Source organism: Sinocyclocheilus anshuiensis, unplaced genomic scaffold (assembly GCF_001515605.1).
Source record: "Sinocyclocheilus anshuiensis isolate Anshui unplaced genomic scaffold, SAMN03320099.WGS_v1.1 scaffold274, whole genome shotgun sequence".
Classification (NCBI taxonomy): domain Eukaryota; kingdom Metazoa; phylum Chordata; class Actinopteri; order Cypriniformes; family Cyprinidae; genus Sinocyclocheilus; species Sinocyclocheilus anshuiensis.
Window position 1 is genome coordinate 843,911 of NW_015547698.1, and position 14,062 is coordinate 857,972.

General features: G+C 39.7%; 1 protein-coding gene and 1 long non-coding RNA gene across 2 annotated transcripts in view; one reads left to right on the forward strand and one right to left on the reverse strand.

Annotated features, from left to right (window-relative positions):
• Positions 1-4,611, forward strand: part of LOC107703685 (DENN domain-containing protein 1B-like) — a 14,910-nt gene extending 10,299 nt beyond the window's left edge. Inside the window, exons 15-22 of the mRNA XM_016506406.1 lie at positions 665-791; positions 876-916; positions 1,188-1,238; positions 1,765-1,812; positions 1,911-2,030; positions 2,702-2,790; positions 2,865-3,072; positions 3,438-4,611. Coding sequence (XP_016361892.1) covers positions 665-791; positions 876-916; positions 1,188-1,238; positions 1,765-1,812; positions 1,911-2,030; positions 2,702-2,790; positions 2,865-3,072; positions 3,438-4,178 — 1,425 coding nt within the window. The 3' untranslated portion in view covers positions 4,179-4,611. The remainder of the gene's footprint in view (positions 1-664; positions 792-875; positions 917-1,187; positions 1,239-1,764; positions 1,813-1,910; positions 2,031-2,701; positions 2,791-2,864; positions 3,073-3,437) is intronic.
• Positions 4,612-4,797: 186 nt separating this feature from the next.
• On the reverse strand, positions 4,798-7,355 carry LOC107703779 (uncharacterized). Its single transcript, XR_001635857.1, has 3 exons — positions 7,134-7,355; positions 5,763-5,873; positions 4,798-5,683 (listed from the first exon to the last, which is right to left on the reverse strand). It is a non-coding gene; the product is annotated as an uncharacterized LOC107703779 (long non-coding RNA).
• Between the last annotated feature and the right edge of the window lie 6,707 nt (positions 7,356-14,062).

Genomic DNA, 14,062 nt, shown 5'->3' on the forward strand with positions numbered 1-14,062 from the left:
ATATATGCATGTGTGCATATTTATATATACATAATAAATATACACAGTACACACACATATATTATGTCAACAAAAACTTTGATTTTTGTTGTAATTAATCGCGATTAATCGTTTGACAGCACTAGTTTAAACATTCCAGAAAACTTGTAATACAAAACAATTGTCTAAATGTACTGTGATTGATTAACTGGAGAAGTATGGTGAAATATATTAGTTAATTCCACATATCTTTTGGAAGAGTACAACCAAAAATCATTTACTCACCCTCATGTCGTTCCAAACCCATATGAATTCCAATTTCCTGTGGAGCTTTTTTTCCGTGGAGATGTTTTGAAGAATGTTCAATGCTGCTCTTTTGCTCTGAACGAGAATGTTGGGCTGCAAATCTAGCACCATAAAAGCTTTAAAACGCACCCAAATGTACTTCAAGTCTTCTGAAGTCTTACAATCGCTTGTGTGAAGAAAGCATTGGCAACTTGAGCATCCACATATTCCAGTTTCACATGACTGGTTACAAAGTACGCATTAAACCAGTGGTGTTTGGTGTTGTCCCAGTCTTGAATATGCAGAAGAGCAAAAGGCATTTGAGTTTTACAATGGAGGGCAAAATTATAAGAGAAAAATAAATTTAAACGGACTTAAATGTGTAACTGTGACGTGATCCATAGTATCTTCCATTATAATCTCATTTTGTTCTCAGTTTATTGATGGCCGGCTGAAAATGCTGAACCAGGGCAAAGAGCCGGATGATGTGTTTGAGGAGGAGGTGCTTCATTGTGGATCTTCATCTGGTGCGTGTTTACGTTCATCACGGAAACATACTTGTTTGTTCGTTTGCTCATTTTAACATCCCTTCTGCTCGTGATTCCTCTCAGGTCGCTCTAAATTGCGTCGGCAATGGGTGGGAAACTTAAAGGTACATTTTACACGTGCAGGAACTATAAACAAGACGCAACTCTGGCAGACAACCATACTACTCTTACCACATCTGCAGTATGCATACAGTGCACACTATTTTCAGTATACACAGATTACAAATATGATCTAGTTCAGTAATGTTCAGTTTACAGCAGAGCACACTTTACCTTCCATTTCTGCTCTGACAAATAAACTAGAATTAGATTAGACTGCCAAAAGTTGCTTTTATACAAAATTGGATTTAAAAAAAAGCCTTTCTCTTCCCACAGAAAGGGGGTGGAGCCCTGATCGTGACATGGAAGTCTACAGCTAACAAAGCAGTGAGTATTTCTACACTGCTGTTCAAAAGTTGTTTTTGATGAAAAGATGCTTTTGAAATAAGTCTCTTTTGCTCACCAAGGCTGCATTTCTTTGATCAAAAATACAGTAAAATAACATGAACCATTTTCTATGTGATTATATGTTAAAATGCATTTCATTGCTGTGATCAAAGCTGAATTTTCAGCATCATTACAGAAATCCTTCAGAAATCCTTTTAATTGGCTGATTTGCTGCTCATGTTGAAAATAGTTGTGCTGCCGAATATTTTTGTGGAAACCATGATACATTTTATTTTTCAGGATTCTTTGATAAAGTTAAAAAGAACAACATTTAATTTAAGTATAAATCTTTTGTGACATTATAAATGTAAATTACTGTCAATTTTGGTCAATTTAATGCATCCTTGCTAAATAAAAGTACTAATTTCTTTAAAAAACATTTGAAGGGTAGTTTATGTTTATCATGTTATTTTAAAATGTGCATTGTTAAATATTACATATTCTCCATATGGTTTCCATTTTTCAGACCAAATATCATAGCAAATTTGGGCTGAAAAACCTCCTGTCATCAAAGGTGAGCTTATATTCCTTAAACTGCATATGGTTCCTCTTTGTGTACAAAATATGTGGTTTGTGTGTTTAAATTAAATTTTTGGATGTTCCCCCTTTCAGGACCAAACGGAACCTCATATGCTACAGAGGGGCGGGTCTGTGTGTGGAACGCACACTTATCGCCTCATCCAATCGGATTGCCTTCAGAACCGTCTACCAATCACACAGCACTTTGGCAGGGTGAGTGACACCTGAAGGCATCCAAACTAAACTACACAAAGATGATGTTATAAAGCTAAATATACTGTACTTTATCAGTCAAAAGTTTGGGGGTATCTTCTGCTCAACAAGGCTGCATTTATTTGATCCAAAATACAGTAAAATCAGCAATATTGTGGAATATTAAAATAACTGTTTTCTGTGAATATACTGTAAAATGTCATTTATTCCTGATACAAAGCTGAATTTTCAGCATCATTACTCCAGTCTTCAGTGTCACATGATCCTTCAGAAATCATTCTAATATGCTACTAAATTTACTACTCGACACATTTCTGCTTATTATCAATGTTGAAAACAGTTGTGCTGCCGGATATTTTTGTGGAAACTGTGATACATTTTAATTTTCTTTGATGACTAAAAAGTTCAAAAGAACAGCAATTATTTGAAATAGAAATCGTTTGTAACATTGTAAGCGTCTTTACGGTCACTTTTGATCAGATTAATGCATCCTTGTTGAATAAAATGATTAATTTCTCTTCTTTATTAATCATACTAATGTATCGAATACTAGACTAATGTGTATAATTCCTGGCTCTTCTTGTGTTCAACTACAGTACAGCACATGCACTTAACTTTTTAAATATGGTTTGTTTGTTTTTCTACACTTTCTATGCTGCTTTGTTTCTCAGTCTCGACCACAGCGGCCAACACACAAGAGTCCCAGCCACCAGGACAATGAGCAACAGACAGAGGCCGACAACACCAGCTATGAAGACAGGTGAGATGAGAGGACACAGATGCACGGACGCTTTGCCGTTTTATGTATGTTTTACAATGCATTTCCCTTTCCAGTGTAACAGAAGGTCCTGAGCGGTGCTCTGCCACCAGCGACTTACAGGAAGACGATGATCTTTCTCTATTGGCCGACCCGGAGGAGATGGACCTGCTTGGAGAGATCTTCGACACGCTGAGTGCCCAGAGCTCCAGAGAGCCGGGTTTACTGTACAGCACACGTAGCCTCGACCTCTTCAGCTCCGACAGCAGTGAATTCATCTCGCATGTAAGGCCTAGATCCTCCCACACATTACATCTAAACAGTGCAGGATGGGGCATCTGACATAACCTGCAACAAACAGCTGCATTCAGTCTTGAGAGCACATGTTAAGTCTTTAACACTGGCATCACAGTCAGAAGATTTAGCCCTGTATGGTATTCATATGGTGAACTGAGAAAATAAAGTGGCTTTGCTGCATGAAAACAACATGAACAAGAAAGGCTTCACTAATTAAGTGATTTAGTGTTGTGTCAGCCTTACCTGACTGCTGTTGACTTTTAAAAACTTGACATGTTGCAGAAATAGTCCAGCACCAGGAACCTGTTGGTGGGAAAAGTTCACACACGCTCACCATTTCATTTCTTTTTCAGAGGAGTCTGACCAACCCAAGTCAGGAGAGTCTAAGCCCCTCTTTTGGAAACAGCGGCAGTCTCATGAGCTGGGAGGAGGAGCTAGAGGAGGGGCCTGGTGGTGAGGGGGAGGAGCCTGCTGTCCTGACTGACAGGCCAGAAAATGAGCTTAACGAATTAGAGAAAGACTTGACCAAGCTAGGGGTAAATCTGTGTTCAGATCTACAAGTTCTAGAAGATGCTTCGCTGGATCCCGAAGTGGGTTCTCAAGAGGTGCAAGAGGACAGCTGGTCGAAAAATGATGGACAAATGAACGGAACAATGGAGGAAAGCTTGGAAACCGAGACAGTACTTGAAGAGTGTACAGAGATGCAACCTGACAAAGAAGAAGAATGTCAGAAAGAGCATAAGACGACAAATGACTTGGGCTCAAAGGGACCTACAAATGGAGGAATCACCTCTGCTGTTTCTCTCAATGTAAAGATAGACACAAGAGAAGAGCCAGATAAGATGAGCATTGAACCTCCATCACCGAACGTCTTGTCTAGCATAGCTCTGTTCCAGTCCAAGTCCTTGACTGACTCTTCTGGTTCCCGAGGCTGGGATAAATCTCTAAAATCTCCCATCAGCACCCACAAAATCAATGTGACGGGCCTGCAGACTGAAGAACAATGTACGAAATCGCCCATTTCATCAACTTCAGAAGAACAAACCCAGGCCCCCATTAAGGTCTCAGAACTGAAGAAGAGATTTGAACATTAGACCATCATAAATCAAACATATTGAAGCAAAACGATACTCAAGAACTGAAAATGAAACTTTTTAGATTGTCATTTACAAGTCTACATGAAACAACCCTTGCACCCCATTTTGATTCTTGTGAAGCAACATTGCTGAGTCAAAGGAGATAAAATTATCCATTGGGTTTTTATTGGATTGTGGAAGGTTGGCGTTCCAAACTGAACTTTGTGTTTGTGGAAGGATATTTTTCTCATGTATATGTTGGTTAAAACTCAACACTGACATCAGTCAATAAAGTCGATTCAAAGGCAGTGCAAGTTATTACAATTTGGATTTTTTTTTTTTTTTTGGAATAATGTACCCTGAACGTGCATTAAAGTAAATCAAGTCATTTTTAACTTTCACTGTAACTAAATACAGCATGTTATCAAAATGAACTGATTAAAGCACCAATTCTGACCAATAAAGAAAGTCTATCCTTTTTATCCAAATATCTTTAATCATTTATAAAAAGCTTATCAGAGAGTGTAAAGCACCGGCTGCTAACTCTGAGCAAACATTGCCACAGTCAAAACCAAAAACTCTTAAATGACACACTTTGAACAGGTCACAACACCAAGGACAAGGCTGTTTACTCACAGATGCATTTTAATTAATCATCCACAGTTACACAGTCACTTCATCACATTATGATCATTCCTAATATTGATGTGTTACAGACATTACAGAAATGCAAACCTAATACAAAACAACATTTGGCAAAGCACAATATAGATTTATCTCTCTTCCTTTGAAAAAACTGCAACAATGTTCGCTTTTGGACATTTAAAATATTCAATATTATAATGGTAAACTGTTTTGGAGGTAAAGCTGCCATGTCTCCTTAAAGACTCTCGGGTGAGTAAACTTAATATACAGATGAAGTAAACAAAGTCAAACTGGTTTGGCCGTCTATCTAAATCATCTGGTTTATTTTCTTATGACAAATGCACTTGGCAGTGGCTTCAGCTGTCCCAAGAGTGACAGCAAAACATCGTTAGGCATACTTGAATTGATTTATCGACTTTAATAGTGCATTATGATATGAAAGCATTCTCACATCTCAGTCAAAAGCGTCAAATAAATACCCACCACCACTTCAAACGTTCTCCATCCATGAACCTCCACTTGTTTGTCAGGACTGCACCCGTGCGTGGACTCCACATAAATATCAATATGAAGTTAGCATGAAAGTTCTGTTTAAGTTTACCTGATCACCCTAAACTGGTGTGGTTTCATCATCTTTTCTGAGGGCTGCATTCAGATCAGTCTCTCCTCTTTGGGCAGTGGAAGAGTGAGACCGGGTCTCTCGGCTCCATGGTTCTTGGCTTGTTTCCGCTCTTCCGAGCTGGGCTGGTACGATCCCTCCATCTGCCGCCTCTTACGGAGGACACACGAGAACAGAACCAGGGCCAGAGCCAGAAGGAACAACACCGGCATGCACAGGCCCAATGCATTCACCGAACTCATGATGCTCCACACACACACTTGTGAAAACAAACACAGACTGTGTTTATCTGTCTAACAGTGTTCTAAGGGTGTGTCCATTCAAGAGAGGCAAAGTACCTGGTTAGTAGTGACTACACAGTGATCCTTTTCATCCACAGTCATCCTTTTACATTTTGGAAGGGAACTTTAACCAAGTGGATGAGGAAGATAAAAGCAAGACGTGAATTCCTACAGTACACAAACACATTCAGAGATGAGAGGATCATTTCAAATGAGTCTACTGTTCGGCTGTGGACTGATAGAGTTAATTATTAGTCTGGGAGAACAACACTGACCTACAACTACAAAGACATCCACAAAAACACTTTGAACTGAACTCACCCTCGAGTCGTTCCAAAGCTGAATGAGTTTCAGTAAATGAATTATACTGGTGTCTTTTCCTCAAACTGAACTATTATGACTTTGGAAGACCTGGAATACAGCTCATGATGTTACGGACTAATGTTTTTGTGTCCTTTTGAAGCTTGAAACCTTCAGTGCCCATTCATTTTAACAAGTACAATTCTTCAAAATAAGTCACAGACAGAATTTGAAGAGTTAAATTTTCATCAGGCTCCTATATTTATGTTTAATTATTTCACTTTAATGGCATAGAAAAGGACCTATATATTGCCATTAAAGTAAAATTACTGAACATACGCATAGGAGCCTGATGAAAATGCTCATTTTAGAAGAAAATTTCACTTAGAGGCTTTTGCATCTGAACTCTTTATTTACATTTTGGGTAAACACACGTTTAAAACATGCAGAATAAAATACACCATCAAACATTTGGTCGCTATCAAAATGGTAATACCATTTATATATTTGTTTTAATACACTATCAGTCAAAGTGTAGGTGTTAAACTATAAGCTATATTGATTTTTTCCCCTTCACATTTTATGAGAGAAAACAAAGTCAACAATTCAACAAAACTATTAAATAACAACAATTCAAGTATTGTATAATGACCACAAATGGTGTTTTCGAAACTTAATCAACTTTAAAAAGTAAATCCTGTCGAATTCATACACAGGCACACTTTATATTAATCTACAAAACTAATATCTAACATTTCACAATTAACTATTTAAGATTATGAGAAACAAAGGTTAAGTTCAGACATAAACTTACCTCACAGTCATATTACATCCCTTGGTTTTCAATACACTGCCCTATATTAAAGTACCTGATACCTGCTTTTATAAGGGACTTTCGTTACTAATGATCTATTCTTCACAAATTATTTGACTTCCGAGCTTAATAATTACAGTTTTCTGGAGAGACTGTTTTAAGCATGCAGCGGTTGGGTGGGAGTGAGGTGAGCTTTATCTGAGGTGAGTCAGTCAGCCAGTCACGGAATGCCGGTGGCGGAACCGGTTTAACGAGCTGTTTTCAAAACACCCAGAGACGAACAAATATCCGACTGAAAGAGAAACGTAGCTCACCTGAGAAACTGCTATGATATCTGCGGAGGAACCGCTGTTGTTGTTGTTATTCTGAATCCCTAACGATCAAGACCTCCGCGTCCAAGCGCAGAGCGTGAAGCCTCGTTAAACCCGCGCGTTCATGACGGCATCTCTCCAACCTGCGGCCGGAAGCGCGTCAGCTCGCTCTACCTGTTCCACTCATGAAACTCGAGTGAAACGCGCTCAAGAACATCAACGCCCCCCTTTGTTGAGTTTTTTGAGTTTCAAGTATGAGTTCCACTATTAGATAGGTAGTAGTAGTAATAATAATAATAATAATAATAATAATTAAAAAATTTGTATATTAAATAAGCCAACTTTAATTTAAATTAAAAAAAGGCTAACGTATAGGACATTTTAATTATGTTTAAATTGCTTGTTTGATAGGCATGCACATGTTAAAGTCATGTGTGAAGTAAAATTTCACACATGAAACTGAAGTTGCGATTGTCTTTTCTTCTCTACTGTGATGTATATCCGAGTGAAACGGCATCTGAAATGAGAGGGCGGGACTTGATTTCGTCCCTCGGGAATTGATTGGGGTTGGAAGTTGGGGTGTTGCTAACAAAATGGAGGCAGATCTGAATGCCAGTTTGCAGGTAGTGGTGGGGGATTTCTCTCCACTGGATTCACAGCCGACACCCAAGCATGAATAAATGTTTTATTTATTAAGGATGACAACGACGATCAACGGCACAAAACATGCCTAGAGAGAGAGAGAGATACTGCCTGAATGACTGAGCGTGTCCTCCATCAGGTTAAGTCATATTCATGAAAAAAAATTAGTTTGCGATGTCTTAAGAGTAATGTTGTCGTAATATCCTAATATGTTTTCAATGTTTAGGGGTAACGTACTCCCTCATGACTGGTGTCAGTGCTATAAAGTGAAGCATCAGCTTCAGCTTTTCCCCCTGTTGTTTATCCCAGCGTTTACCCCCACGTCACTAGCTCCGCCCTTGTGCCATAGCTCGTGACCGGAAGAGAAGATGAGTCGTTTTGAGGGGGAGGGGAGGTTAACGTTTTTGATTAGGTTAACGTTTTTGATTAAAGATTATGAGGGCACATACATTTTAAAAAATAATGAAGTGCACGGATAAATTATTTATAATAAACACTACAGTATTCCATTAAAAAAATAAGAATTTTCAATTTTGATTTCATGGTGACTTTTAACGACAGCGCCCAGTTGTGCAATGTGGGTTTCTTTTTGTTGGAGTTAAGAAGAATAAAAAGGACATCGTTTATATAACGTCTGAGTTTCGCTTTCTTTATTTTATTATTTGCAAAGTGTTTAGGCGAACCCGATGTGTAAGTTAGGTCACATTGGTGGCAGCGGTTTTGTTTTGGGTGAGTTTATTTAGTGTTGTAAAGTGTTCCGATGGGTGTTAAATTAGTTAGCATAGATTCAAAAGTTTATAGTTAGTTAGCACGCACGGTCTATGCATTGTCATTATGTGGTTCAAGGAGGAAGACAGTTTTAGTGTTTTGCAGGACCGTGACAGAGGCCATAAGAGCGTGCGAATTGAATTGCCACCTCCGTTCTCTGGCGAGGAGAGACAAAGTTTTGTGTGCTGGGCGAGACGGTTTGAAGTTGCTGTCAAAGCGCTCACTGAAGGCACCGCTTCATACAACAATGAACTGACAAGTATTTTACGGACACGTTTAGACAACGCAGCTTTCTCTCTATGGAGCAATCTCCCTGATCCCGTTAAATTGGACTATGAAAAGGTAAAAGAGAAGCTAAAAGAAGCTTTTGGAAGGAGACAGGTCATAGAGCGATTCAGGGCCAGCTTATCTGCCTGCCCTTGTGCAGCACGGGAGAGTTTAGGTGTATGCAGCAGAAATAAGCCGGCTAGTGGATGAGGCTTTCCCAGAGTACGGCGACAGAGTTTTGCCATTTCATGGCGGGTCTGGACCCAGTGCTGAGGACTAAATGTTATGAGCAGGGAGCGACAGACATGGAGGAAGCCGTAAAAATCGCAGGGCGGTGCGAGAACACGAGAAATGCGATAGATGTGGGATAGTTGCTGCTAATGTCGGGCATAATTTGACTGCCGACAGGGCTGGGGCCAGTGTGAACTCCGTGTCGGACATTGGTGGACTGTACAAAGCAATTGATAGGTTAACTAATGAGGTGAGCGACATGAAAGTCGCCCTTAACCGTTTGGAGGACGAGAATGACTGAATGACGGAGCGGCAGAGATGACTGGAGTAGAGTGCGCTCCCCGTCACGTGAGTCAGGACAGTGCTGCTGTCAGGGGCTTGCTTGCCGTATGCAGGCATATGAGACGCAGGGAGGCCGCTCTTCTGAAATAAAACCGTTTATGGAGTTTAATAGCCGTAAGGACCACAACTCGACTCTTGTCCTATGAGGCGCGCTAACAGCCCCTCCCCCAGCCCCAGCATGAGGAGACGAGGCAGTTATGAGGAGGAAACTAGGAGACAGGGAGTGCGCGTCATGACCCCTGGTGGTGAGGAGAGGAATTACGAGCTGGGAAACGGGCTGTAGCTGATGTTGCCGCCCAAACACCAGCTGTATTACACAGGGGCCCAAAACCTGATGACACAACCTTATTGGACACAAACACTGACCAGGGGCCTCTGGTATCATATGTGAAAGGCACAATTGAGGGCATCGAGCTTCCTATCCTAATTGACTCTGGTTCTAGTGTATCACTGATGAGTTCTGATTTTCGTATGTCAATCCCTGCACTTCGCAGTCGACCTCTAAAGAAAGACTATATTGCGGCTTTTGCTGTAAAAAGACAGATGTTGAACATGCTGGGCACACTTACTGTGACACTACAGTTGGGTCTTGATATCCGGCAACATGTTTTTCACATAGTGAGGGAAACAACACCGTCGGTGTTGCTGGGATGGGACTTTTTAGTAAAAAAACATGGCCTGCTGAAATAGTCATGCTAAGTTACAGTTATGGGACATTTACATTCCACTTCTTACCAGTGCGGATTTTGTTCCAACATGCTGCATTGTGTCTCTGGCCACAGACATGACACTTCCACACCTCAGTGAGTCAATTGTGCGAGTTAAGATTGGTTTGCCTTGTGCGACCGGCTTGTGCTGTAAAAGGACAGATGTTGAACATGCTGGGCACACTTACTGTGACACTACAGTTGGGTCTTGATATCCGGCAACATGTTTTTCACATAGTGAGGGAAACAACACCGTCGGTGTTGCTGGGATGGGACTTTTTAGTAAAAAAACATGGCCTGCTGAAATAGTCATGCTAAGTTACAGTTATGGGACATTTACATTCCACTTCTTACCAGTGCGGATTTTGTTCCAACATGCTGCATTGTGTCTCTGGCCACAGACATGACACTTCCACACCTCAGTGAGTCAATTGTGCGAGTTAAGATTGGTTTGCCTTGTGCGACCCAGGTGTCTAATGACTTTATGGGATATTTGGAACCTAATGTGTCGGAGTCTGCCGTTCTAGTTGTGGCACACTCAATAATGTACACAATGGACTATCTAAAGCACAAATTTTGAACCTTAATGGACAAGACATTCCTATAAAACAGGAGACTCACCTGGGTGAGTTTTATTCTGTAGTTGATTCTGATATTCATCCCTTTCAGCAGGACGCAGGGGAAGGTGTTTTTCCTAGCCCACATGACACAGCTCCTTCAATATCTTTAAGTGAATTGCCAATTTCATCATCTGATAGGGCAAAACTCTCGACACTGTTGCAGGAGTACAGTGACATCTTTAACTTCTCAGGAACAAATACAGGAAAATGCACTTTGGTGCAGTATCATATCAGGACTGGGGAACATGGCCCTATTAAGCAGCGTGCATACCGCACATCGCCTGAAAAGAGAGCTGAGATAGAGAGACAGGTGGTGGGCCTACTAGTTGAGGGTGTCATCGAAGAAAGCTGTAGCCCCTGGGCGTCTCCATTCGTGCTTGTAAAAAAGAAATGTGCTGCTTGGCGCTTCTGCGTTGATTATAGACGCTTGAACAGTGTGACTATCCAGGACTCTCATCCTCTGCCACGCGTGGACGACACACTGGATGCATTAGCGGGCTCCAGATGGTTCAGCACGTTGGCTTTTTCTAATAGATACAGGCAGGTAGAGGTGGCCGAGCAAGACAGAAAAAACAGCTTTTGCTACAGGTCGGGGTCTATATCAGTGGCACTGCATGCCGATTGGGGACTGTGTTCATACTATCGACGCTTTGTAAAGGACATGCAGCCCCGCTGAATCAGCTGGTGGGCAAAAATGTGTATTTTGTATGGAATACCGATTGTGACAACACATTTAACTATTTGAAGGAAGTGCTGTCTTCAGCTCCCATTGTGACACTGCCTGACTTCAAAGTGCCTTTCAAAGTTTATATGGATGTCTCCAAGTGGGCTGTGGGTGCTGTACTTGCACAGGAAAAATATGGACTAGAGCACATAGTGGCATATGCCAGCCGCGAATTGAATGTCACACAGAGACGTTGGTCTACTTTTGACTGGGAGTTATTATTGTTTTGTTACCTGTTCTATCCTTTACTGTTTGTTAGATAAATGAGGATGTTTATTTTAGGGGGATGGGACGTATGTAACAGATACATTTGTGAAGTTGATATTAAGGCTATGGGGTGGCGTTTCTGTCCCTCGGGGTAAGGTTTGATTGGGCACGCACATGTTAACGACAGCGCCCAGTTGTGCCATGTGGGTTTCTTTTTGTTGGAGTTAAGAAGAATAAAAAAAGGACATTTTATTCAAAATATAGTTGATTCCAAAATTAATATAAAATGGGAGACCTGTTGAAGATTAGTGGAGAAGAACTATTTTGAGACGAGAATTACAGAAACGTTACCCTGATAGCACACATAGGCTACATCTATTTGATGTCTGCATTTACATCTGCAAGATGCATTTTTAGAGTGTTTGCTCATCTATCTATAGGATGTTTCCTATCAGATGTCAAATAGACGTTTAGAAGATGTCTTTAAGATGTTTATGATTTAAAATGTATGTAAAACTGACATCTTAAAGACATCTATCAGATGTTTGTACACAGCAGATGCTTTCCAGACAAAGCGATCTTTAACAGACATATTGTAGACGTACCTGTGTTATCTGGGTATGCTAGATACGTTTCCTATGCATTTTGGCTGATCTCCTACCTGTGCACATTTCATGTCTTTAGTATCCCTCCACTATCTCGCTCTTTATTTATTTAAGTCGGTAGTGCCATCTTCTTGTGTCTAAAATCAGTCACAAATTTTCATGAAAACAAGGCGGGATATTTCAGTATATGGTAAACAAAACCTTTAATAGATTGTAAGAAGCACAGGACTGTCCAATTAAAACTTAAAACAAAAACGTTGTTCAGACAACAGCGAACTGGTAGACACAAAGATGAGGCAGAGCCTAAAATTATGGAGTGCCACAAGGATCTGTCCTAGGTCCTCTGCTATTTTCGATATACATGTTGCCCCTTGGTAATATTATTAGAAAATACGGGATTAGTTTCCACTGTTATGCCGATGATACTCAACTATATATCTCAACAAGACCATGTACAAATAAACTTGACTTGACTTGACTTGACTTAAAATTGAGGAAGACATGTAGGCCTACATCAGGGGTGTCCAAACCTGCTCCTGGAGGGCCAGTGTCCTGTAGAGTTCAGCTCCAACCCCAAGTAAACACACCTGAAAAGCTAATCAAGGTCTTACTAGAAACTAACAGGCAGGTGTGTTGAGGAAAATTGGAGCTAAACTCTGCAGGACACCGGCCCTCCAGGACCGTGTTTGGAGACCCCTGGCCGACAATTATTGCACATTGGTAATAATAGTTTAATATAACCTATTAATTAAAGTTTTTGCAGTTTTCTTCTTTTTGCTGTAAGTTGTAATGGACTATTTTGCATTAGCGAAACCATTAAACTAATCTAAGTGATAATTTAATTATATTCAATGTCATAAAATTAAAAATAAATTACATTTCATGTCAAGATCATGATTATCATAGCAAAATAAATTTCTTAAGGGTTATACAAATCCTGATAACTGTAGGTGTTTATTTTGTGATAATGAGCAGCTGACTGTACATTATGTTGTAGGAGGAATGTGGGAATTTTAAAATGTTGCATTTTTTTATCAAATAAAAATATATAAATATTATATCAAAGTTTAAGATGCATAAAAGCACGGAAAATAAATGCTACAGGCGTTTGTTACAGATGTTTAACACAATGTGTTACAACACTCCCCTCTCCCCTGCTTACAGTGAAATTCTCACTAGAGCAACCTGAGATTAGAAAGACACACTTTCTTAATTGTCACTAACATTTATTTTCACGAAGTAGTAAAAATAACATGTGTATGAATTCTAGGTTAAAGATGATTTTGTTAGTCAAGTTAAAATTCAAAAAAAAAAAAATCTCATTCCACTGCAGCTTACATCTGTGGCATATTTTCATGAAAATATACTGTTCAATAGTTCTTTGGAACCCTAAAAGATCAATAGAGCAGCTGCCAATTTACCAAAGGTTGAATTTACACAACAAGCGTAATCATTTACGGGAAATCAGAATTGCATTAACTCTTTCAAATCTTTAAAAGTCTACTGTCTGATACACAAAACTACACATTTGAAACATTTAAAAAAGTTCTGCTTCTGCAGCTTTCTATATGCTGAAAGAAAAGAGTTGTACTTGTTGTACACATTATACTTTTTTTTTTTTTTTACAGTACTTTATTATGGAAAGTTACATGAGTAAGGTGCATTACAGACATACAGTTGACATTTTGTTCGATAAATATGTTAATTTGGGACTTTTGAAATACAAACTACTACATCTTCTTTCAAAAGAGACAGTTATGCCTGTAGTTCAGTACGTTTGTGAACTGCAACCATAATAGTGTGGATATGTAATTTCTTG